Below are 24,458 nucleotides of genomic sequence, written 5' to 3'. Positions count from 1 at the left end.
TCCCTTGCAGTAGTAAGATTGTAATATTGTCACGGAGGGCAGCTGACACGATGCCTCCTGTAAATTTAGCGCTCACTGATGCAGGAGATTTAATGGGCAATGGTTGGCAGGCACCCCCCTCCTAAAGACGCAGGGGTACTGAGAGAGGAGAGAGCGTGGTGTTGAGGGCAGTAGGCAAGAGAGAGTCAGAGAGTGAGAGTGGAGTCGTTTTGCTGTGGCTCCTCAGTAAACCCAAGTTGGAGACAGAGGGCATTGTATTGACAGCAGCATGATCCTTATCACATTTGGACTCTATCTTCCACTATTGTTTTGTTATGTCTTGTCTCAGTCCTCTTTCCTGGACAATATTCTCTCATTCCCAGCAGGTAAGAGAGCCAGCCGTGTGTGTGTGTACATGCGCATACTCATGCATGTGTGTGTGTTTATATGTGTCTGTGTGTGTGTGTTTATATGTGTGTGTATGCGTGCAGGAATATGTCATGCACGGTTTTGACAAGCTGCAGTCCGACCCTGGGTAAACCCCATGTCGTGTCTTATCCTGATTGTCTTTGCACTTTGAAGAAGTGTGTGTTCCTGTGTATTTTCCCTTCATTTATGGGAATATGAAATGCTGTCAGAATGGAAATGTCTCTATAAATAGCGTCTGTGGACAGTTCCTGACAGGGAGGCGTATGGTGCTTCATATGTGTGTTCAGTCAGAGCCAGGAGCAGCCCTCTCCGGTGTGGATGACTCCACGTATCATGTTACAGCTCCCAGTCGGAATATTCTGCTGTTCTTATTGGATTCTAGTTATTACGTGTTAGATTTGTAGAGCTATTTTACTTGTTGTTGTATATCTATGTAGATACCAGTTCTAGCATCTAGTGTTGTCAACAACCTACCAGACTGTACAGTCTTGGCCAAAAGTTTTGAGAATGACACAAATATTCATTTCCACAAAGTTTGCTGCTTCAGTGTCTTTAGATATTTTTGTCAGATGTTACTATGGAATACTGAAGTATAATTACAAGCATTTCATAAGTGTCAATGGCTTCTATTGACAATTACATGAAGTTGATGCAAAGAGTCAATATTTGCAGTGTTGACCCTTCTTTTTCAAGACCTCTGCAATCCACCCTGGCATGCTGTCAATTAACTTCTGGGCCACATCCTGACTGATGGCAGCCCATTCTTGCATAATCAATGCTTGGAGTTTGTCAGAATTTGTGGGTTTTTGTTTGTCCACCTGCCTCTTGAGGATTGACCATAAGTTCTCAATGGGATTAAGGTCTGGGGAGTTTCCTGGCCATGGACACAAAATATAGATGTTTTGTTCCCCAATCCACTTAGTTATCACTTTTGCCTTATGGCAAGGTGCTCCATCACCTGGATGGTTAGGATAAGTTTTTCTCTGAGGATGTGTTGTTACCATTCTTTATTCATGGCTGTATTCTTAGGTAAATTTGTGAGTGAGCCCAGTCCCTTGGCTGAGAAGGAACCCCACACATGAATGGTCTCAGGATGCTTTACTGTTGGCATGACACAGGACTGATGGTAGCGCTCACCTTGTCTTCTCCGGACAAGCTTTTTTCCGGATGCCCCAAACAATCAGAGGGGATTCTTCAGAGAAAGAGACTTTACCCCAGTCCTTAGCAGTCCAATCCCTGTACCTTTTGCAGAATATCAGTCTGTCCCTGATGTTTTTCCTGGAGAGAAGTGGCTTCTTTGCTGCCCTTCTTGACACCAGGCCATCCCCCAAAAGTCCACGCCTCACTGTGCAAGCAGATGCACTCACACCTGCCTGCTGCCATTCCTGAGCAAGCTCTGTACTGGTGGTGCCCCGATCCCGCAGCTGAATCAACTTTAGGAGACGGTCCTGGCGCTTGCTGGACTTTCTTGGGCGCCCTGAAGCCTTCTTCACAACAATTGAACCGCTCTCCTTGAAGTTCTTGATGATCCGATAAATGGTTGATTTAGGTGCAATCTTACTGGCAATCATAACCTTGCCTGTGAAGCCCTTTTTGTGCAAAGCAATGATGACGGCACGTGTCTCCTTGCAGGTAACCATGATTGACAGAGGAAGAGCAATGATTCTAAGCACCACCCTCTTGAAGCTTCCAGTCTGTTATTCGAACTCAATCAGCATGACAGTGATCTCCAGCCTTGTCCTCGTCAACACTTACACCTGCGTTAACGAGAGAATCGCTGACATGATGTCAGCTGATCCTTTTGTGGCAGGGCTGAAATGCATTGGAAATGTTTTTTGGGGATTCAGTTCATTTGCATGGCACTTTGATTGCAATTCATCTGATCACTCTTCATAACATTCTGGAGTATATGCAAATTGCCATCATTCTAACTGAGGCAGCAGACTTTGTGAAAATTAATATTTGTGTCATTCTCTAAACTTTTGGCCACAACTGTACATTTGGAAACATTTACAGATTACTTTCAGTTCAGCTGATGTTTTTTGTGAAGGGGAGGATCTGCTGATTGAGTGGATTTGAACTTGGCAGCTGCAACACCACTTCTTTGCCAATGCCCCTATGCAGGAGCTTTTCCTTCATGGCTTGTTAGTGAAGTGTTGTTTGTTCTCTGCCTCTGCAGGATGCAGTAGCATACAGATTCTATTACACACCTTACCATCCACTCTGATGCTGTTAGAAATAAGTCAACATTGAGTTTTCTTTGAGCCCCGTCAACTAGTTTTGACACGGACTCTATTCATTTAATTTCCCACTGATGTCAACATGACAAACAAATGAAATATGTCTATTACAAGGGCATCCTCTGCAGGGTCGGTGTGTATTTATTTCCCTTGTGACTGACTTACCATACTGTCCACTACTTTCCTCAGCTCTCCAACAACAACCTGCCGTGGACCAGCAGAGGAAATTCAACCCCTGCTGTTTACTGAGTCCACCCCCGCCCCCCCTATTCCCTCCTCCTCCCTCACTGTGGCACCCCGGTGGTCATGTGAGTCCAAAGTCATGTGACTTGCCCGTTTGACAAGTATATGATTGTTGATTTGTCCTTGGGTGCTGTCCAAACCTCACTCCCTGGCTACGTTCCAAATGGCTCCCTATTTAGCGTACTACATTTGATAGGGCTGTGGTCAAAAGTGGTGGACTATAATGTATAGGGAACAGTGTGTCATTTGTGACTTAGCCTCACTCTTGCCCTCCTCCGCCACTGACTAAGAGCAATAGGGATTTCTGATGATAGCGTAGGTGTGTGCAGGAAGCAATGGATTAACTGGTCTCCCAACAGTGCTGACTGCAGATCAGGGTTGATGAGGTGATACGACCATAGAGGGTCCTCTCAGAGATACAACTCTGTCTGTTAGAGGGTCCTCTCAGAGATACAACTCTGTATATCCTGTTAGAGGGTCCTCTCAGAGATACAACTCTGTCTGTTAGAGGGTCCTCTCAGAGATATAACTCTGTCTGTTAGAGGGTCCTCTCAGAGATACAACTCTGTATATCCTGTTAGAGGGTCCTCTCAGAGATACAACTCTGTCTGTTAGAGGGTCCTCTCAGAGATACAACTCTGTCTGTTAGAGGGTCCTCTCAGAGATACAACTCTGTCTATCCTGTTAGAGGGTCCTCTGTCGTTCTGCCCCTGAGCAAGGCAGCTACTGTTCCCTGGGCGCCGATGACGTGGATGTTGATTAAGGCAGCCCCCTGCACCTCTCTAATTCTCTAGTTCAGAGGGGTTGGATTAAATGCAGAAGACACATTTCAGTTGAATGCATTCAGTTGTACAACTGACTAGGTATCCCCTTTCCCCTTCCCAGAGATACAACCCTCAGTCTCGAGCCTGGACTGTAAACTCAAGAGGGGTGATGAGCAGGAGTTGACACTGAATAATTGTGTAGAATCTCAAATTGAAATTGACAGATGACACGACACACAGCTGTCATTTTGATTGGCAGGTAGAGAGCATAAGTAACTGTACTTCAGTATCACAAATGGCTACTGATCATTTTATTATAAAATAAAGCAATGATTGAATGGAAGAGTGTTTTTGTTTGATTGGTTTAGAATGAGGAGACCAGTAAGGGAGGTGATCACAGACCAGATCCAGATACAGGGACAGAGCTGAAAGGGCCCAGCTGTGTCCCAGGCCCCCCTGGCCCCAACGGACCCCCCGGTCCTCAGGTAGGTAAACCTATCTACCCCCAAATGTCTCTGTTAATGTTGTCATCCCACTGGCTTCATCAATTCAATATATATTCAATATATATTTATACAGTTATAATACGGTTATAATGCAGATATTTGGAAGAGTATTTAGTCAGGGTTTATCAGGTGGAGACAATGGTTAGTTGCCTGAGCTTCCTTACTTGTCAGTAATGGTGGTAGACAGGTGTTGGGGGGTTGGCTAAGACCTCTATAGACCTCTATCAGCTCTTTACCATCTGAGACCCATGTGAGATCCTTCTCCTTCCTTCCTCTTGTTCCTCTAGAGCTGGGGACAGGGACAGAGACAGGGACGGAGACAGGGACAGGGACGGGGACGGAGACAGGAACGGGGATTACATGGAGCTCTGCAACACATTAATGCTCCACATTTAGACACGACGCAAATAGACTTTTTCCACTGACTGCCACCACTCTCCGTCCCTCCACACACCATTCTTAGAAACAACCCAAACAGTCTGCATGGAAAGACATATTGAGTGGAGGGAGTCAATTCCTGTATCGCCCACCAGGGTGGGTGGTGTCGCTGTGTGGAGGGTGGCTGGTGGTGTTGTTGCTGTGTGGAGGGTGGGTGGTGGTGTTGTTGCTGTGTGGAGGGTGGGTGGTGGTGTTGTTGCTGTGTGGAGGGTGGGCAATGGTGTTGTTGTTGCTGTGTGGACGGTGGGTGGTGTTACTGTGTGGAGGGTGGGTGGTGGTGTTGTTGCTGTGTGGAGGATGGGTGGTGTTACTGTGTGGAGGGTGGGTGGTGATGTTGTTGCTGTGTGGAGGGTGGGTGGTGTTACTGTGTGGGAGGGTGGGTGGTGGTGGTGTTACTGTGTGGAGGGTGGGTGGTGGTGTTGTTGCTATGTGGAGGTTGGTGGTGTTGTTGCTGTGTGGAGGGTGGGTGGTGTTGCTGTGTGGAGGGTGGGTGGTGGTGGTGTTGCTGTGTGGAGGGTGAGTGGTGTTGTTGTGTGGAGGGTGGGTGGTGGTGTTGTTGCTATGTGAAGGTTGGTGGTGTTGCTGTGTGGAGGGTGGGTGGTGGTGGTGTTGCTGGTGTGGAGGGTGGGTGGTGGTGGTGTTGCTGGTGTGGAGGGTGGGTGGTGGTGGTGTTGCTGTGTGGAGGGTGGGGGGTGTTGTTGCTGTGTGGAGGGTGGGTGGTGGTGTTGCTGTGTGGAGGGTGGGTGGTGGTGTTGTTGCTGTGTGGAGGGTGGGTGGTGGTGTTGTTGCTGTGTGGAGGGTGGGTGGTGGTGTTGCTGTGTGGAGGGTGGGTGGGTGTTGCTGTGTGGAGGGTGGGTGGTGGTGGTGTTGCTGTGTGGAGGGTGGGGGGTGTTGTTGCTGTGTGGAGGGTGGGTGGTGGTGTTGCTGTGTGGAGGGTGGGTGGTGGTGTTGTTGCTGTGTGGAGGGTGGGTGGTGGTGTTGTTGCTGTGTGGAGGGTGGGTGGTGGTGTTGCTGTGTGGAGGGTGGGTGGGTGTTGCTGTGTGGAGGGTGGGTGGTGGTGGTGTTGCTGTGTGGAGGGTGGATGGGTGTTGTTGCTGTGTGGAGGGTGGGTGGGTGGTGGTGTTGCTGTGTGGAGTTTGGGTGGGTGGTGGTGTTGCTGTGTGGAGTTTGGGTGGGTGGTGGTGGTGTTGCTGTGTGGAGGGTGGGTGGTGGTGTTGTTGCTGTGTGGAGGGTGGGTGGTGGTGTTGTTGTGTGGAGTTTGGGTGGGTGGTGGTGGTGTTGCTGTGTGGAGGGTGGGTGGTGTTGTTGCTGTGTGGAGGGTGGGTGGTGGTGTTGTTGTGTGGAGGGTGGGTGGTGGTGTGGCTGTGTGGAGGGTGGGTGGTGGTGTGGCTGTGTGGAGGGTGGGTGGTGGTGGTATTACTGTGTGGAGGGTGGGTGGTGGTGGTATTACTGTGTGGAGGGTGGGTGGTGGTGGTGTTGCTGTGTGGAGGGTGGGTGGTGGTGGTGTTGCTGTGTGGAGGGTGGGTGGTGGTGGTGTTGCTGTGTGGAGGGTGGGTGGTGGTGGTGTTGCTGTGTGGAGGGTGGGTGGTGGTGGTGTTGCTGTGTGGAGGGTGGGTGGTGGTGGTGTTGTAATGCAGAAGATCCTATAGTAATTCCAGAGTCCTATAAATGGCCACTTGCCTAGATGGCATTCTGTCAGGGAGAGGAGAGCATGATTGGTAAACTCTTCAGATTTGTTTTTCACATCTGTATTCATACACAATTTAGCCTATACAGTATGGCACCGGAGTTAGCTGACTGCCAATGAAGCTAACAACAAACACATTTGGTGTCCGTATGGATCCTGTACCTACTCATTAAAATGACATTGTGAAGGGAAATAATATTTAGAATATTACTGGGATTGTAAATAATCAGTTGATGGCATAAAGACAGAAAAAGCCCATGTTCTGATTGGTTAGATATCTGATTATTGTTGACCTTCTACAGGGTCCAGCTGGGCTACCAGGTCTGACGGGACCAAAAGGTGAAAAGGTAAGTGTCATTTATAAACAGTGGTTTTTACATGAGATGTTTAGTGAATGATTGAAAACTACCATTATACGAAGTGGAAAGGCCTTGAATAAAATATCAGCAGTTATTATCTCTCTCTGTCTCTTTGTCTCTCTTCTTCGCTCTCTCTCTCCACCTCCATCCAACGATCTTGTTGCCAGGGAGAACTGGGACGACCTGGACAAAAGGTGAGAGCACCCATTGATCATTCTATTAGCTCTGCTAAGTGGATTTGCTGAAAAATAAGATCCAGTCCCTCCTCAGTCTGTCTGGTGGGCTGTAACTCACGTCCCCTCCGCCCGCCTGTCCGCCCGCTGCCTGGTTATGAGCATTATGACATTCAGAGAAAGACAAGCAGCACAACCTGTACACGATGCCAGGACAGCTAGGACACAGAGAGAGAAAGACAAGCAGCACAACCTTGATACGATGCCAGGACAGCTAGGACACAGAGAGAGAAAGACAAGCAGCACAACCTTGATACGATGCCAGGACAGCTAGGACACAGAGAGAGAAAGACAAGCAGCGCAACCTGTACACGATGCCAGGACAGCTAGGACACAGAGAGAGAAAGACAAGCAGCACAACCTGTACACGATGCCAGGACAGCTAGGACACAGAGAGAGAGAGAAAGACAAGCAGCACAACCTTGACACGATGCCAGGACAGCTAGGACACAGAGAGAGAAAGACAAGCAGCACAACCTTTACACGATGCCAGGACAGCTAGGACACAGAGAGAGAGAGAAAGACAAGCAGCACAACCTTGACACGATGCCAGGACAGCTAGGACACAGAGAGAGAAAGACAAGCAGCGCAACCTTTACACGATGCCAGGACAGCTAGGACACAGAGAGAGAAAGACAAGCAGCACAACCTTTACACGATGCCAGGACAGCTAGGACACAGAGAGAGAAAGACAAGCAGCACAACCTTTACACGATGCCAGGACAGCTAGGACACAGAGAGGGAAAGACAAGCAGCACAACCTTTACACGATGCCAGGACAGCTAGGACACAGAGAGAGAAAGACAAGCAGCACAACCTGTACATGATGCCAGAACAGCTAGGACACAGAGAGAGCAAGACAAGCAGCACAACCTTGACACGATGCCAGGACAGCTAGGACACAGAGAGAGAAAGACAAGCAGCACAACCTTTACACGATGCCAGGACAGCTAGGACACAGAGAGAGAGAGAAAGACAAGCAGCACAACCTTGACACGATGCCAGGACAGCTAGGACACAGAGAGAGAAAGACAAGCAGCACAACCTTTACACGATGCCAGGACAGCTAGGACACAGAGAGAGAAAGACAAGCAGCACAACCTTTACACGATGCCAGGACAGCTAGGACACAGAGAGAGAAAGACAAGCAGCACAACCTTTACACGATGCCAGGACAGCTAGGACACAGAGAGAGAAAGACAAGCAGCACAACCTTTACACGATGCCAGGACAGCTAGGACACAGAGAGAGAAAGACAAGCAGCACAACCTTTACACGATGCCAGGACAGCTAGGACACAGAGAGAGCAAGACAAGCAGCACAACCTGTACACGATGCCATGACAGCTGGGACACAGAGAGAGCCGCTGAGATAGAAGATGCATAGAATCATTCTGCTGAGTTGTAGAGGAGAGTGGATGAACCTCCCACCCCGTCCCATGTCTCCTCTAACAGATGGGGAACTTATGGTCACCCTGTTAGCTCCTGAAACCTATCCAGCTTCACTGGGCCCTGTTCAGGAGGGTGCAGCGTTACAGCACCTTCACATAGAGATGTATAGCATAGAAAATAGATGATTGTCGGAGGGACAGGGGAGGAGTGAGACCTGTCAGAAGAGAAGTGTGGTCTTTTGGTGGCTGCAGTTATGTATTAAAACAGTTCCGTTGGGAGAGCTTCACAATGCGTCCCAAACGGCACCAGGACCCATGGTCAAAAGTAGTGCGCTATATAGAGAATAGGGTGCCATTTGGAACGTGTCTTCAGTCACTGTCCTGCTCTGTCTGAGCTGCAGGGCTGGCGGTGTACAGCAGCAGCATTGCAGTGCAATTTAGCTTAGTGCTCGAGCCAGACCATAAATCATTTTATTCCCCACAAGCAGAGGGCCGTCCTGTTCTATATATACGGCCTATCATTTAATTAAAGCGGACAGAGTGACAGACCTTGTTAAAGTCCTTCTCTCTCTCCACATGGCGGACCAGGGTAAAAACAGAACACAGGTTGTCATGTCAACATCCCGACCGGCTTATGGAATTCTCTGTAACTATTCAGAACAATCATGTTTGTAACTCCTGCTATATGCTACTTCTATGATATTACACATGTAAATATTATACTGTACACTACACAGCTTACATGGATAGCTGCTGATTCATTTAATAATTATTTTCTTTATTTAAATGATGCTAGGTCAGCTGGTCATTTCTTTGTATATGGCAGTCTTCATGCTCTGTGTTTTCTAGTCAGTTCAGAACTTCTGGTCTGGTTAAAGTAGTGTTCTAACAGTTCTGATATGGCTCAGCTATTCCCACACATACCCTTTGTACCGTACACAGGAGGCTGCTGAGGGGAGGACGGCTCATAATAACGTCCGGAACGCCACAAATGGAATGGCATCAAACACATGGAAACCATGGAAACCATGCGAACCATGTGTTTGATGTATTTGATACCATTCCACAAAGTCTGCTCCAACCATTACTGTGTGATAACTATAAAAAGTCTGCTCCAACCATTACTGTGTGATAACTGTAAAAAGTCTGCTCCGACCATTACTGTGTGATAATTGTACAAAGTCTGCTCCAACCATTACTGTGTGATAACTGTAAAAAGTCTGCTCCAACCATTACTGTGTGATAACTGTAAAAAGTCTGCTCCGACCATTACTGTGTGATAACTGTAAAAAGTCTGCTCCAACCATTACTGTGTAATAACTGTAAAAAGTCTGCTCCAACCATTACTGTGTGATAACTGTACAAAGTCTGTTCCAACCATTACTGTGTGATAACTAAAAAGTCTGCTCCAACCATTACTGTGTGATAACTGTAAAAAGTCTGTTCCAACCATTACTGTGTGATAACTGTAAAAAGTCTACTCCAACCATTACTGTGTGATAACTGTAAAAAGTCTGTTCCAACCATTACTGTGTGATAACTGTAAAAAGTCTGTTCCAACCATTACTGTGTGATAACTGTAAAAAGTCTGCTCCAACCATTACTGTGTGATACCTGTAAAAAGTCTGCTCCAACCATTACTGTGTGATACCTGTAAAAAGTCTACTCCAACCATTACTGTGTGATAACTGTAAAAAGTCTGCTCCAACCATTACTGTGTGATAACTGTAAAAAGTCTGTTCCAACCATTACTGTGTGATAACTGTAAAAAGTCTGTTCCAACCATTACTGTGTGATAACTGTAAAAAGTCTGCTCCAACCATTACTGTGTGATAACTGTAAAAAGTCTGCTCCAACCATTACTGTGTGATAACTGTACAAAGTCTGTTCCAACCATTACTGTGTGATAACTGTAAAAAGTCTGCTCCAACCATTACTGTGTGATAACTGTAAAAAGTCTGTTCCAACCATTACTGTGTGATAACTGTAAAAAGTCTGTTCCAACCATTACTGTGTGATAACTGTAAAAAGTCTGCTCCAACCATTACTGTGTGATAACTGTAAAAAGTCTGCTCCAACCATTACTGTGTGATAACTGTAAAAAGTCTGTTCCAACCATTACTGTGTGATAACTGTACAAAGTCTGCTAAATCAGGCATTTCCAAAGTGGAGGTACTGCAGGGGGTCTGCGGCATGACTCTTATTTTTTTAACAATAATAATACATTCATTAATGCAATATATTTTTGATTAATATTGCTAGCAACAACCGATTAAACACATTTTGCAGAAGGGATCTGTGAAAAGTGTTTAGACTAGAGGGTGCAATACAATGCAATGTATTATTCAACCACAATTTCTGTTAAACCTTAGATGCACAGCCTGGGACTGGGAGGTTCATCGGTATATAGATATCCACAGTTCTCCATCAATTATACATTTCTTTAGCTAAATTCTATTTGTATTCCCCAAAATGTTGTTTTGAACATAATGGCACTGTAATTTATGCCTAAAACGGCAACATTTTCTCTGTGTCCATGGCAAAATGGGTAGAACTAATTTGGTCACCTGTTTTAGTCTTAGACCTAGATTTAATCAGATTAAGTGTTAACAGGCGATATCCGACACCCGCATAGCTGATGTTTTGGCGGTGTCAGAGGTGTAACTGTTAGAGCTGTCAAATCGGTGAGAGGCAGCTGCTCACGTGGTCATTTTCACAAAGCCACATCCATTCCACTCTTGTCAGAAGTTCAGAATGAGAAAGTGTCGGCTATATAGAAATGACACTCAAACAACATAATTACAATTTACACTGAGTGGACAAAACGTTACGGAAAAACATTATGCTCTTTCCATAACCTCTACAGGATTGGTAAATCCACCTCCGGAAGGTTGAGCTAACGTAGGCTAATACGATTAGCATGAGGTTGTAAGTAACAAGAACATTTCACCGCACACAGACATATCTGATATTGGCAGAAAGCTTAAATCCTTGTTAATCTATCTGCACTGTCCAATTTACAGTAGCTATTACAGTGAAATAATACCATGCTATTGTTTGAAGAGAGTTATTTCCATAACGTAGACTGACCAGGTGAATCCAGGTGAACGCTATGATCCCTTATTGATGTAATTTGTTAAATCCACTTCAGTCAGTGTAAATAAAGGGGAGGAAACAGGTTAAAGGAGTATTTTTAAGCCTTGAGATAATTGGGACATGGATTGTGTATGTGTTGCCATTCAGAGGGTCAATGGGCAAGACAAAAGATTTAAGTGCCTTTAAATGGGGTATGGTAGTAGGAGCCAGGCGCACCGGTTTGTGTCAAGAACTGCAATGCTGCTGGGTTTTTCACTCTCAACAGTTTCCTGTGTGTATCAAGAATGGTCCACCACGCAGAGGACATCCAGCCAACTTGACACAACTGTGGGAAGCATTGGAGTCAACATGGGCCAGCATCCCTGTGGAACGCTTTGGACACCTTGTTGACTCCATGCCCCAACAAATTGAGACTGTTCTGAGGGCAAAAGAGGGATGCAACTCAATATTAGGAAGGTGTTCTTAATGTTTGGTTCACTCAGTGTATATCAACCTAATGGAGGTGTAGATTACATTCAGGTGGCCTTGTCCCACTAGGCCTACTGTCCCTGATATAATTTAGCCACATTGATATTGTGGCAGATTGCAACCAAAGCCAGCCATAATTAACCATAAAGGCTGGGCTACAGGTAAATAAGATGTACAGCTCTGATTTTCTCCCCATCATGACTGTTGAAGGGGTAAATAACAATTGTTTCATTGAAGGGGAGAATTTTAGCTTTCCAGAAATTCCAGAAATACTATTGTATGGGAAAATAGAGCTTCTGATGATATCAAAACAGAACTTCCCTACATGAAAGTAAGAAAGAGAATAAACATTATTGTTTCTGGTTGAGGTTAGTTACAAGTGAAGTGTCTTCGCTTCACATCAGTTCAAAAGATGGACTGAAGAGACCACCTGGGAGCTTTGTGGGAGAGTCGGATAGATCAGCTAAATCAGATCGCGCAACTGAAAGATGTCAACTCTGCCAATGAGAGGGTTGCATGAAATATCCTGACTTCTGATTGGACAAAACAGATGAAAAGGAGCTTCATGTCAAATGAAATGTCCATTAGTCTTGTGTGGAATTCTCATCTGGTCACTAAAATGAAGTTACAGTTATCGTTTTTTTCCAGAGCGTCTCATTATCATAGCTTTAGTCAGGAAAAATAAGTTGTCAAGTATTTTTTTGTCATACAGTGGGGCAAAAAAGTATTTAGTCAGCCACCAATTATGCAAGTTCCCCCACTTAAAAAGATGAGAGAGGCCTGTAATTTTCATCATAGGTACACTTCAACTATGACAGACAAAATGAGAAAAAAGAATCCAGAAAATCACATTGTAGGATTTTTAATGAATTTATTTGCAAATTATGGTGGAAAATAAGTATTTGGTCACCTACAAACAAGCAAGATTTCTGGCTCTCACAGACCTGTAACTTCTTCTTTAAGAGGCTCCTCTGTCCTCCACTCGTTACCTGTATTAATGGCACCTGTTTGAACTTGTTATCAGTATAAAAGACACCTGTCCACAACCTCAAACAGTCACACTTCAAACTCCACTATGGCCAAGACCAAAGAGCTGTCAAAGGACACCAGAAACAAAATTGTAGACCTACACCAGGCTGGGAAGACTGAATCTGCAATAGGTAATCAGCTTGGTTTGAAGAAATCAACTGTGGGAGCAATTATTAGGAAATGGAAGACATACAAGACCACTGATAATCTCCCTCGATCTGGGGCTCCACGCAAGATCTCACCCCGTGGGGTCAAAATGATCACAAGAACGGTGAGCAAAAATCCCAGAACCACAGTGAATGACCTGCAGAGATCTGGGACCAAAGTAACAAAGCCTACCATCCGTAACACACTACGCCGCCAGGGACTCAAATCCTGCAGTGCCAGATGTGTCCCCCTGCTTAAGCCAGTACCTGTCCAGGCCCGTCTGAAGTTTGCTAGAAAGCATTTGGATGATTCAGAAGAAGATTGGGAGAATGTCATATGGTCAGATGAAACCAAAATATAACTTTTTGGTAAAAACTCAACTCGTCGTGTTTGGAGGACAAATAATGCTGAGTTGCAACCAAGGAACACCATACCTACTGTGAAGCATGGGGGTGGAAACATCATGCTTTATGGGCTGTTTTTCTGCAAAGGGACCAGGACGACTGATCCGTGTAAAGGAAAGAATGAATGGAGCCATGTATCGTGAGATTTTGAGTGAAAACCTCCTTCCATCAGCAAGGGCATTGAAGATGAAACGTGGCTGGGTCTTTCAGCATGACAATGATCCCAAACACACCGCCCGGGCAACGAAGGAGTGGCTTCGTAAGAAGCATTTCAAGGTCCTGGAGTGGCCTAGCCAGTCTCCAGATCTCAACCCCTTAGAAAATCTTTGGAGGGAGTTGAAAGTCCGTGTTGCCCAGCAACAGCCCCAAAACATCACTGCTCTAGAGGAGATCTGCATGGAGGAATGGGCCAAAATACCAGCAACAGTGTGTGAAAACCTTGTGAAGACTTACAGAAAACGTTTGACCTCTGTCATTGCCAACAAAGGGTATATAACAAAGTATTGAGATAAACTTTTGTTATTGACCAAATGCTTATTTTCCACCATCATTTACAAATAAATTCATAAAAAATCCTACAATGTGATTTTCTGGATTATTTTTTTCTCATTTTGTCTGTCATAGTTGAAGTGTACCTATGATGAAAATTACAGGTCTCTCTCATCTTTTTAAGTGGGGGAACTTGCACAATTGGTGGCTGACTAAATCCTTTTTTGCCCCACTGTAGTTGTTGTTGGCAAAATTTACACTGGTACTAGAATTGCAAGAAATTAACTTTAAAATGGCAAAATAGCCTCTATGCCCAAAGGCAAAATGTGTAGAATTCCAGGTAATGAGCCTTTAAAGATGTATTTCCTGGGGTACAAGACTTGAAGTCACAGTAAAACTGCTTCTATGCTATTTATAGTCTACTCTGAAGTAGGACTTGTGTTCTGATATTATGAGGTGGTCCCTGATGAATTTGCTATCACATAAGGGGTCCCCCCCACGCAAAAAAACTATTTGGGAACCCTGTGCTAAAGAAATTATGTTGTGGCCCACCAGGGTCGGACGGGGCCTCCAGGTCTCCCGGGGCGCCAGGGACCAGCCGGGTGGCCAGGACCAAATGGGCCCAAGGTGAGTAAGTCCTATTTCATGGTGCCCAAATGTCAATATGATATAATACCGTACCATAGTATGGAAGAAAAAAAATGATAGAACACAAATTATGCAATAAGATAAGATGGTATGTGAGTTCCTGTACCTACAGGTGTTAGATCTTAATTTGACCAGTTTCGTCACAGCAGGAGGATTTGATATTTAAAAAGTGATCATTTCTAATGAGAATGGACAGTAGTTTTGATAGGCCACAGCAGGCTATATATTAGCAGTAAGATCTAGTAAGGGAAAGAGAACTGTGGGTTTTCAGTGAATTTATGTAAATCACAGGGCTCATTTGAATTTCCTATGGTGCAGGAAAATTCTCTGACAGTGATCAAAATTAAGATACCACATCTGTATGATATTATTTGTAAAGGTACATGAAGACTGTGTTGTCAGAGCCGTGTGTGTGTGTGTGTGTGTGTGTGTATGCACGTGTGCGTGTCTGGCAGGGGGACAAGGGAGATGGTGGATTGATGGGAATACCTGGAGCAAGAGGACCTCTTGGACCGAAGGTCTGTGAACCTTCATCTTTCACTGAGAAAAATGTCTGATTTCAACCATCATATTATACATAATTTCTATACTTCAGACTTCTGATCTTCCTTCCTAGGGTTTACCTGGATACAAAGGAGAAAAGGTGGGTGATTTTACTTAGAATGTTTTGGACTGCTTTCTTTTATTCTATTACATTACAAACCATATTTTAGTTCCTCTGGGTTGGTTCAACATCGTGTGTGTTTTCAGTGTGTTTATGGATGTTTTGTTTACAGTTGTTTTGTCTCCTGTCTGTCTCATCAGGGTTCCCGTGGTGACCGTAGTGAGAGAGGGATGAAGGGAGACAAGGGCACAATGGGCTTCCCTGGAATGCTTGGACAGAAAGTGAGACATACATCTTGTAACATGATCTGATGTTTATCAGCTACTGGGGTTGATGTGGAGGAGCTGGAGGAAGGGGAGAAGGAGCAGGAGGAGGTCATTGTAGGGTGACGTGTAGTGGAGGTTCATTGAACAACAGGATAGAACCAGAATCAACTGGCCCTCCATAATAACTGAAAAACACAATTCTAAACTGGACCACAGTTATTTATATGACGTACCGGCATATGTTGTTGTTGATGGAGTGCTGTGGTTTATGTCCTCAGGGGGAAATGGGTCCAAAGGGAGAACCTGGAATATCAGGGAATAGAGGACCGACGGGCAGACCAGGGAAGAGGGGCAAACAGGTGAGAGATATATCTTATTCGTAAACAGGTGAGAGATATACTTTATTACTAAACAGGTGAGATATATATCTTATCATTAAACAGGTGAGAGAGATATCTTATTATTAAACAGGTGAGAGATATATCTTATTCGTAAACAGGTGAGAGATATACTTTATTACTAAACAGGTGAGATATATATCTTATCATTAAACAGGTGAGAGAGATATCTTATTATTAAACAGGTGAGAGAGATATCTTATTATTAAACAGGTGAGAGAGATATCTTATTATTAAACAGGTGAGAGATATATCTTATTATTAAACAGGTGAGAGATATATCTTATTATTAAACAGGTGAGAGATATATCTTATTATTAAACAGGTGAGAGATATATCTTATTATTAAACAGGTGAGAGATATATCTTATTAGTAAACAGGTGAGAGATATACTTTATTACTAAACAGGTGAGATATATATCTTATCATTAAACAGGTGAGAGATATATCTTATTATTAAACAGGTGAGAGATATATATTATTATTAAACAGGTGAGAGATATATATTATTATTAAACAGGTGAGAGATATATCTTATTATTAAACAGGTGAGAGATATATCTTATTTGTAAACAGGTGAGAGATATATCTTATTATTAAACAGGTGAGAGATATATCTTATTACTAAACAGGTGAGAGATATACTTTATTAGTAAACAGGTGGGATATATACCTGATTAGTAAACAGGTGAGAGATACTGTATTAAACAGGTGAGAGATACTGTATTAAACAGGTGAGAGATACTGTATTAAACAGGTGAGAGATGCTGTATTAAACAGGTGAGAGATACTGTATTAAACAGGTGAGAGATACTGTATTAAACAGGTGAGAGATGCTGTATTAAACAGGTGAGAGATACTGTATTAAACAGGTGAGAGATACTGTATTAAACAGGTGAGAGATGCTGTATTAAACAGGTGAGAGATACTGTATTAAACAGGTGAGAGCTGCTGTATTAAACAGGTGAGAGATACTGTATTAAACAGGTGAGAGATGCTGTATTAAACAGGTGAGAGATGCTGTATTAAACAGGTGAGATAGATACTGTATTAAACAGGTGAGAGATGCTGTATTAAACAGGTGAGAGATACTGTATTAAACAGGTGAGAGATGCTGTATTAAACAGGTGAGAGATGCTGTATTAAACAGGTGAGAGATGCTGTATTAAACAGGTGAGAGATACTGTATTAAACAGGTGAGAGATGCTGTATTAAAGAGGTGTGAGAGATGCTGTATTAAACAGGTGAGAGATACTGTATTAAAGAGGTGTGAGAGATGCTGTATTAAACAGGTGAGAGATACTGTATTAAAGAGGTGTGAGAGATGCTGTATTAAACAGGTGAGAGATGCTGTATTAAAGAGGTGTGAGAGATGCTGTATTAAACAGGTGAGAGATGCTGTATTAAACAGGTGAGAGATGCTGTATTAAACAGGTGAGAGATGCTGTATTAAACAGGTGAGAGATGCTGTATTAAACAGGTGAGAGATGCTGTATTAAACAGGTGAGAGATGCTGTATTAAACAGGTGAGAGATGCTGTATTAAACAGGTGAGAGATGCTGTATTAAAGAGGTGTGAGAGATGCTGTATTAAACAGGTGAGAGATGCTGTATTAAACAGGTGAGAGATGCTGTATTAAACAGGTGAGAGATGCTGTATTAAAGAGGTGTGAGAGATGCTGTATTAAACAGGTGAGAGATACTGTATTAAAGAGGTGTGAGAGATGCTGTATTAAACAGGTGAGAGATGCTGTATTAAAGAGGTGTGAGAGATGCTGTATTAAACAGGTGAGAGATACTGTATTAAACAGGTGAGAGATGCTGTATTAAAGAGGTGTGAGAGATGCTGTATTAAACAGGTGAGAGATGCTGTATTAAACAGGTGAGAGATACTGTATTAAAGAGGTGTGAGAGATGCTGTATTAAACAGGTGAGAGATACTGTATTAAACAGGTGAGAGATACTGTATTAAACAGGTGAGAGATGCTGTATTAAACAGGTGAGAGATACTGTATTAAACAGGTGAGAGATGCTGTATTAAAGAGGTGTGAGAGATGCTGTATTAAACAGGTGAGAGATGCTGTATTAAACAGGTGAGAGATACTGTATTAAAAAGGTGTGAGAGATGCTGTATTAAACAGGTGAGAGATACTGTATTAAACAGGTGAGAGATACTGTATTAAACAGGTGAGAGATGCTGTATTAAACAGGTGAGAGATACTGTATTAAACAGGTGAGAGATGCTGTATTAAACAGGTGAGAGATACTGTATTAAACAGGTGAGAGATGCTGTATTAAACAGGTGAGAGATACTGTATTAAACAGGTGAGAGATGCTGTATTAAAGAGGTGTGAGAGATGCTGTATTAAACAGGTGTTTTGTTTATTAAACAGGTGAGAGATATACTGTATTAGGATCTTACTTGGATCTTAATGACATATCATATGCTGTTAGAAGCTGTGATTAAAAAAGTTCTGCCTATCTTTTTTTTTAACCTTTATTTAACTAGGCAAGTCAGTTAAGAACAAATTCTTATTTTCAATCATTTTCAGGGGCAGAACAACAGACTTTGACCTTGTCAGCTCGGGATTTGATCTAGCAACCTTTCGATTACTAGTCCAACGCCCTAACCACTATGCTACCCTCTTTGAGCAACATACTGTAACTTCAAATCACTATGATGTGGTGACATGTTTTGACCAATAAAGGTTTACCATATGTTTGTCTGTCGATGTTTTTACATGTGGTATTTTTCTTGTCTGATTTAACAGGGAGGGAAGGGCGACAATGGGATTATTGGCCCTCTAGGTCCAGCAGGTCCTCAGGGGTCCCCAGGCCACCCTGGTCCCCCAGGTCTCCCAGCCTCAGGTAAGGACTCTACCTCCATCAGCTCTCCCATCTGAGCTTCTCTTCTTTAGAGACCGCTGTAGGGCTAGGGAGTGTGGCTGGGCTAACATGCTAATCTGTTGCCAGTCTGTGTATATGCAGGCTGAGTGTGTACCTGGATGAATTCCAGGGAAGAACATCGAGTCAGATTTAGAGTGATTGGTATGTTCTTTGTTGGAGGCTCTGCCCATTTTCTGGACTCTGAAGGCTAGTTTCTCAGACCTAGATTATTAAAACCTTGTCCTGTAATTAAAAGAAAGGCAAAATGGAGAATCTCACTGGAAAGTACATTTTGAGGTTTAATATGAGGTCCTGTCAGTGTGAGAAGCTTCAGGGATGAGTGTGAGAAGCTTCAGGGATGGGTGTGAGAAGCTTCAGGGATGGGTGTGAGAAGCTTCAGGGATGGGTGTGAGAAGCTTCAGGGATGGGTGTGAGAAGCTTCAGGGATGGGTGTGAGAAGCTTCAGGGATGGGTGTGAGAAGCTTCAGGTATGGGTCTGAGAAGCTTCAGGTATGGGTCTGAGAAGCTTCAGGGATGGGTGTGAGAAGCTTCAGGTATGGGTCTGAGAAGCTTCAGGGATGGGTGTGAGAAGCTTCAGGGATGGGTGTGAGAAGCTTCAGGCAGGCAGCCCCCCGTGCAGCATCAGCGAAAGGAAGCAGACATTAAAACACAGCAGGAGGTAACACCAGAGAGCTTATTTAGCTTCAGAGGAACCTGATCACCGCCCCTCTCTCCCCCTCCTGAGGTGTAACAGATACCATGAGGGGGGTGGCGGGGGGATCTGGGATGGGACGGATGCTAAAGCCATGACATCATGTCCTTAAAACGAATTCATAGTGGGCCAAGAAGCTCCTTACATATTTACAAACATTATGTCACCATGTAATTAAACTGTGACAGCCGGTGTCTTGTTCAGGTGTCTGTGCAAATTAAGTTGATTGCTTTACCAACTTCATAGATAGACGAGGGGGCCAGGATAGTGCATTTCAGCAGAGGTATTTATAACATATAGTCCCTGTGACCTCGCTCATGGCGGTCTCTGAATGTGGTACTCTGTGATATAGAGATGGTTTCATGTGTACACGACTTTTTGTACATATGCCTACATTGATAATATATGATCTAAATGTTTATTTCTTGTTCAGGACTCTACGTGGTTGGAACGAAAGGTGAGAGGGGGCTACCAGGTCTTCCTGGACCTTGCAGCTGTAACTCCATTAGTGTGAAGAGTCCACAGTTTGATGAACATAGTTCCAGGAGCGACTACGCCAAAGTGCCAGCGGTGAGCAGGCAACACAAGTAACACATGATCAACATTTATTGCGAATCAGAAACTTGCCTCAGCGAAAGGCACTTAATAGGCCGAATTAGTCTTTATTGTGTCTCACCCAGAATGTATCTTGTTGTTTCTCGTACAGATATTTGTGGTAAACAGTCAAGAAGAACTAGATGGTCTTCATACAGACAATGCCCTAGCCTTCCGGAAAGACCAGAGATCGCTTTACTTCAAAGACACCAGCGGATGGCTGCCCATTCAGGTACCTCACTTGATACACTATCTTCTAAACGGGATATGTCTAAGTGCTTACAGTATTGCCTGGCAAGGTTCATCTTTAAGTTACAGTTTTATTTCATTTTCTTAGTTTTAGTTTCTAATCTCTGTAAAAGACTTCTTTCTTCCAGCTGACGCCGTTCCAGTCTACGGAGAACGCTCCGGAACAGGAGGGTTACTGTGGCGACGGGATCGTTCAGATCCCCAATGGGGAGGAATGTGACGACGGGAATAGGATTGTCACCGACGGCTGCGTCAGTAAGTCATGTTATCAGAGTGGATGAACCAGATTCGTGGTTTGGTTCTGCTGATGGTTCGGTTTGTTGGAGCCTGGGGTTGTGGGTTCGATTACCGCATGGGAAGTTGATTTGGATAAATGAACTTGTTAAATGATAATGCTATTGATGACCTACAGAAGCACCGGTCTGGTTTGAATGGCTTTTGATCTCTCCTTGTCTCTCTGTGTCTTTCTCTCTCCGCGGGTCTCTATTTTTCTCCCCCTCTGTTTCTCTCTCCATCTCTTCCTCCTCAGAGTGTAAACATGCTTACTGTGGAGATGGTTATCGCTACGACGGGGCCGAGGAATGTGATGGAAAGGACTTTGGCTATCAGACATGCAACTCATATCTCCCAGGGTTAGTAGGCTTACTGGCTTGATCCATTCTTGTCTGCTTTCCATATCTTACAGTACGTAACCTCATAACTTTGTGTTCCCTATGAAGCAGTAACTGTCTGCCATTGTCATGATTAGTTGACAGAGGGTTCTAATTCTCCTTGATTCCCAGGTCTTATGGTCGTCTCAGATGCACTCCGTACTGTGTCATTGACTCTACAAACTGCAAGTATTTCACATGAGGAGGAACCTGGACACAGCAGTGGGATCCTTCTTGTCTTGTTTGCTTTGGTACTGAACAGGATGACGGTAATGCAAATAAAAGATCAACAACAACACTGCAAACAAGAGACTCAAAAAGGAAGTGTTGACAAACTGGACTAAGCCTGACAAAATAACTAAAACTACACACACTAACTCTGTTGTATCGCTGCTGAAGCCATGTAGCTCCCGAGGAGGGGAGCCGGGGCCAGTAAAACGCCCCCCCCTCATCCATTCGCACTGGACAATTTCACTTTGTCTTAAATAAAACTCAACTCAAGACTGAAGAGGCTCTGCCCACCTGATAGGACCAGCCGCTGAACGAGAGGCGGTCAAATGAGAGACAGCCAGGAAGGGAGAGACAGCCAATGGGAAAGCTCTGAGAAAGTGAGATATTTGTGGGTGGAGCCGGAAGCCATATTTACCTCGACGTAGCACTGTTAAAGAAAAGAGAACCAGGTCTGAACAATCAAAAGTAGGGTGCTGTGTATTTTACTGCAACGTCAATGACATCATGTACTGTAGCATTTGCATGAGGCTGAGATTGCTGTGAGACCATGGCCACACATGTCATTACCTAGGCATTTAACCAATCACAATACTTACTATCGTTGTCATGAGCTTCGTACTGTGTATATATAGTAGGTATACGTCTCCAATTGTACGTAGGGAGTATATTGTATGTTATAATTGTACTAATCAGGACAGCAGGCGCATGTTATAATGATACAGTATTCAGGAGGATTCTGAGAGCCTTGGTCAGTCTGTACTGAAGAGGCAGATCTTAAGCCTTGGTCAGTCTGTACTGAAGAGGCAGATCTTAAGCCTTGGTCAGTCTGTACTGAAGAGGCAGATCTTAAGCCTTGGTCAGTCTGTTCTGAAGAGGCAGATCTTAAGCCTTGGTCAGTCTGTACTGAAGAGGCAGATCTTAAGCCTTGGTCAGTCTGTACTGAAGAGGCCGATCTTACGCCTTGGTCAGTCTGTACTGTAGAGGCAGATCTTAAGCCTTGGTCAGTCTGTACTGAAGCCTTGGTCAGTCTGTACTGAAGAGGCAGATCTTAAGCCTTGGTCAGTCTGTACTGAAGAGGCAGATCTTAAGCCTTGGTCAGTCTACTGTAGAGGCAGATCTTAAGCCTTGGTCAGTCTGTACTGTAGAGGCAGATCTTAAGCCTTGGTCAGTCTGTACTGAAGAGGCAGATCTTAAACCTTGGTCAGATCCTCTTCAGAAGAACAGTAAAGCTATGTACTGTACAGTAGTAGCATTAAGCCAAGATGGCTGCCTGTGGAAATAGCAGCCAAGCTGATAGACCGGGAACCCTCACCTTCTGGTAGAACTGAACAGCTGTTGTCCCAAATGACACCCTATTCCCCATGTAGTGCACCACCTGTGACAAGAGTCCTATGGGCCCTGGTTAAAAGTAGTGCACTATATAGGGGATAGTGTGCCATTTGGACAACCAGGCCCGTGCGCTCTATTAGCTTTTGATGGCACTGTACTGTAGTTGAAGAGGGCCGTTCAGAATCTGGACATTGTGGGCAAGGTCAGCTTTGCTTTAGTTTAGATTGACATTTCCACGGTTTAACTCAGGAACCTCTAACATAATGTTTTCAGAGAAATCCTCCCTCATATCCACTGTAGAACACAGATGAGACCAATGAGTCTATGCTGCACACTGACTGTTACACTGTCCCCCTCCTCACTCAGATGTGCTTACTGTACATGTTGATGACTCGTGCCATCAGTCCTCCAGGTAAAGAGGAGGACCTCAGTGAACTACTCTCTGCAGGGAGATATGACACGTGAAGGCAGGCAAAATGTTATTATTACTGCTACATGTTCTTAAATCATTTCCTCATTGCAGATCAGGAAGCTTTTTTAGCTGCTAATTGGTAGGAAGTGAATTCCGATAGTTAGGGTGGGAAACCTTATGACAGTCTACGGTGCATCAGTTAGAAAGCTCTGGACATCTTTCTGTCTCGTATTTATAGCAGTACTCCTCTTGATACCTCCAGCCTGCCTGCTTAAATACCTGGAGCAGAACTACTGCACCACTCAGTGGAGAACTGAACACTATAGTTGTAGTCTGCATTACTTCCTGTATTCCCTCAGTAGTTTAAGAGAACGTTTCAGGATAAGCTGTTCTTTACCACAAGCTACAGGTCTCCGTGCCAACGGAGGCCGACCTTTAACCTCACCCACACTTACGAAAATATTGTTACTCACGTAAAAGTGGATGTATGAAAATATGTCATTTCAAGACTGTTCTAAATGTTACATCTGCATGTTAGTGGTACTGTAATTTACAAGTTTAAAATGCAACCGATTTGCCAAAGGAGGCTGTGAATGAAGCCTACATGCTGTAAGTAAATATTAGTCATCTCTCGACAAGGTATATGCTTTTAAAGAAATATTGATGGTTCTTGTTAATGTAACTGTATAACTGTAATGACTGAATATTACGTCAACTTTTATATGACAGGTATAAATGTATTATCCATTGCACCGTGTATAAACACATTAAATATCCATTTGTTTGGCTAATATGAGTGTACTGTATGCTGTAGGTACACTAGTAGCATGTGATAACATTACACAATGCTTGGTGGTGGTGAATGCGCTCGCATATCAGGATTTCAAAACTCCTCTGATTTCATAATTAAAACATGTTTGACACAGACATGCATTATTGAGAACAAAATAAAGATGAGAAAATGGAAGCTGTTGACTGTTACAAGCTATTTACTCAGCCAAGGAACTCACATCAAATGGTTGCATACACATTTTTGACCAGAGTCAATAGTCTCTAGTTAGTGTCAGGGCATCTGGTTGGTCTGACATGGGGCTGGGAGTCAGGGGTTTGTCAGCATCCCCGAGTAGAGGAGTCTCCTCTGTCGTTGACAGTGATTGGATGGTTGGTGTGTGGTGGGGAGCAGACTGACAGTTACGGAAATTCTGTTGACGTTCTCTCAGGAAGGAAGAGAACACATTGCACAGCAGTGGATCTGCATCAAGCAGAGAAAAGACTCTGTCAGCAGGCAGCTGCTGACAAAGTGCTGTGTCTGTCTGTACTATTTCATGTATTGGCAGGGCATAAATATCCTCAGAGAGACAGAGTCTTGAACTGAACACACCACAGCTAGAATTGTCATCAACTCTCCCGGATTTGGCCTAGTGTTCTATAGTCAGCCTGATGGTCTACCTCACGAGCAGTAACATTATTCTGGGACTATTTTCTAAATGCCCTAATGAACTGAAAAGCAAACAAAGGAATTGTATGATCTCTCAGAATGAGCTCTCTCTCTGTGTGTGTGTGTGTGTATGTGTGTGT

General features: G+C 44.0%; 1 protein-coding gene across 3 annotated transcripts; it reads left to right on the top strand.

The window, feature by feature from the left end:
* The first annotated feature begins 88 nt into the window (after nucleotides 1-88).
* LOC109877232 (acetylcholinesterase collagenic tail peptide) lies at nucleotides 89-23,847 on the top strand. Of its 3 annotated transcripts, none has more exons than XM_031812071.1 (16): nucleotides 96-365; nucleotides 2,838-2,956; nucleotides 4,024-4,140; nucleotides 6,589-6,633; nucleotides 6,813-6,839; nucleotides 14,457-14,528; nucleotides 15,005-15,067; nucleotides 15,166-15,192; nucleotides 15,354-15,434; nucleotides 15,698-15,778; nucleotides 18,589-18,685; nucleotides 19,849-19,985; nucleotides 20,122-20,241; nucleotides 20,372-20,513; nucleotides 20,788-20,890; nucleotides 21,041-23,847. In XM_031812071.1, the coding sequence occupies exons 1-16, from the start codon at nucleotides 269-271 to the stop codon at nucleotides 21,108-21,110; spliced, it is 1,398 nt and encodes a 465-aa protein (XP_031667931.1). In that variant the 5' UTR covers nucleotides 96-268; the 3' UTR covers nucleotides 21,111-23,847. The 3 variants fall into 3 exon arrangements, with proteins under 3 accessions (XP_031667933.1, XP_031667931.1, XP_031667932.1); XM_031812072.1 differs by having other exon boundaries at nucleotides 97-365; nucleotides 20,387-20,513; XM_031812073.1 differs by lacking the exon at nucleotides 2,838-2,956 and having other exon boundaries at nucleotides 89-365.
* The last annotated feature ends 611 nt before the right edge of the window (nucleotides 23,848-24,458 follow it).

The sequence above is a fragment of the Oncorhynchus kisutch genome, unplaced genomic scaffold, assembly GCF_002021735.2.
Source record: "Oncorhynchus kisutch isolate 150728-3 unplaced genomic scaffold, Okis_V2 Okis02a-Okis13b_hom, whole genome shotgun sequence".
NCBI classification, from domain to species: domain Eukaryota; kingdom Metazoa; phylum Chordata; class Actinopteri; order Salmoniformes; family Salmonidae; genus Oncorhynchus; species Oncorhynchus kisutch.
The sequence above is the reverse complement of the archived record's forward strand: the minus strand, read 5'-3'. Positions and strand labels throughout refer to the sequence as shown.

What these genes read in the sequence shown, in the direction of transcription:
- LOC109877232 (XM_031812071.1), top strand. Translation starts at nt 269, where the DNA reads ATGATCCTTATCACATTTGGACTCTATCTTCCACTATTGTTTTGTTAT. An exon ending in TATTCTCTCATTCCCAGCAG is followed by an intron (nt 366 to 2,837) that starts GTAAGAGAGCCA and finishes TACTTTCCTCAG; the next exon opens with CTCTCCAACAACAACCTGCC. An exon ending in ACGGACCCCCCGGTCCTCAG is followed by an intron (nt 4,141 to 6,588) that starts GTAGGTAAACCT and finishes GACCTTCTACAG; the next exon opens with GGTCCAGCTGGGCTACCAGG.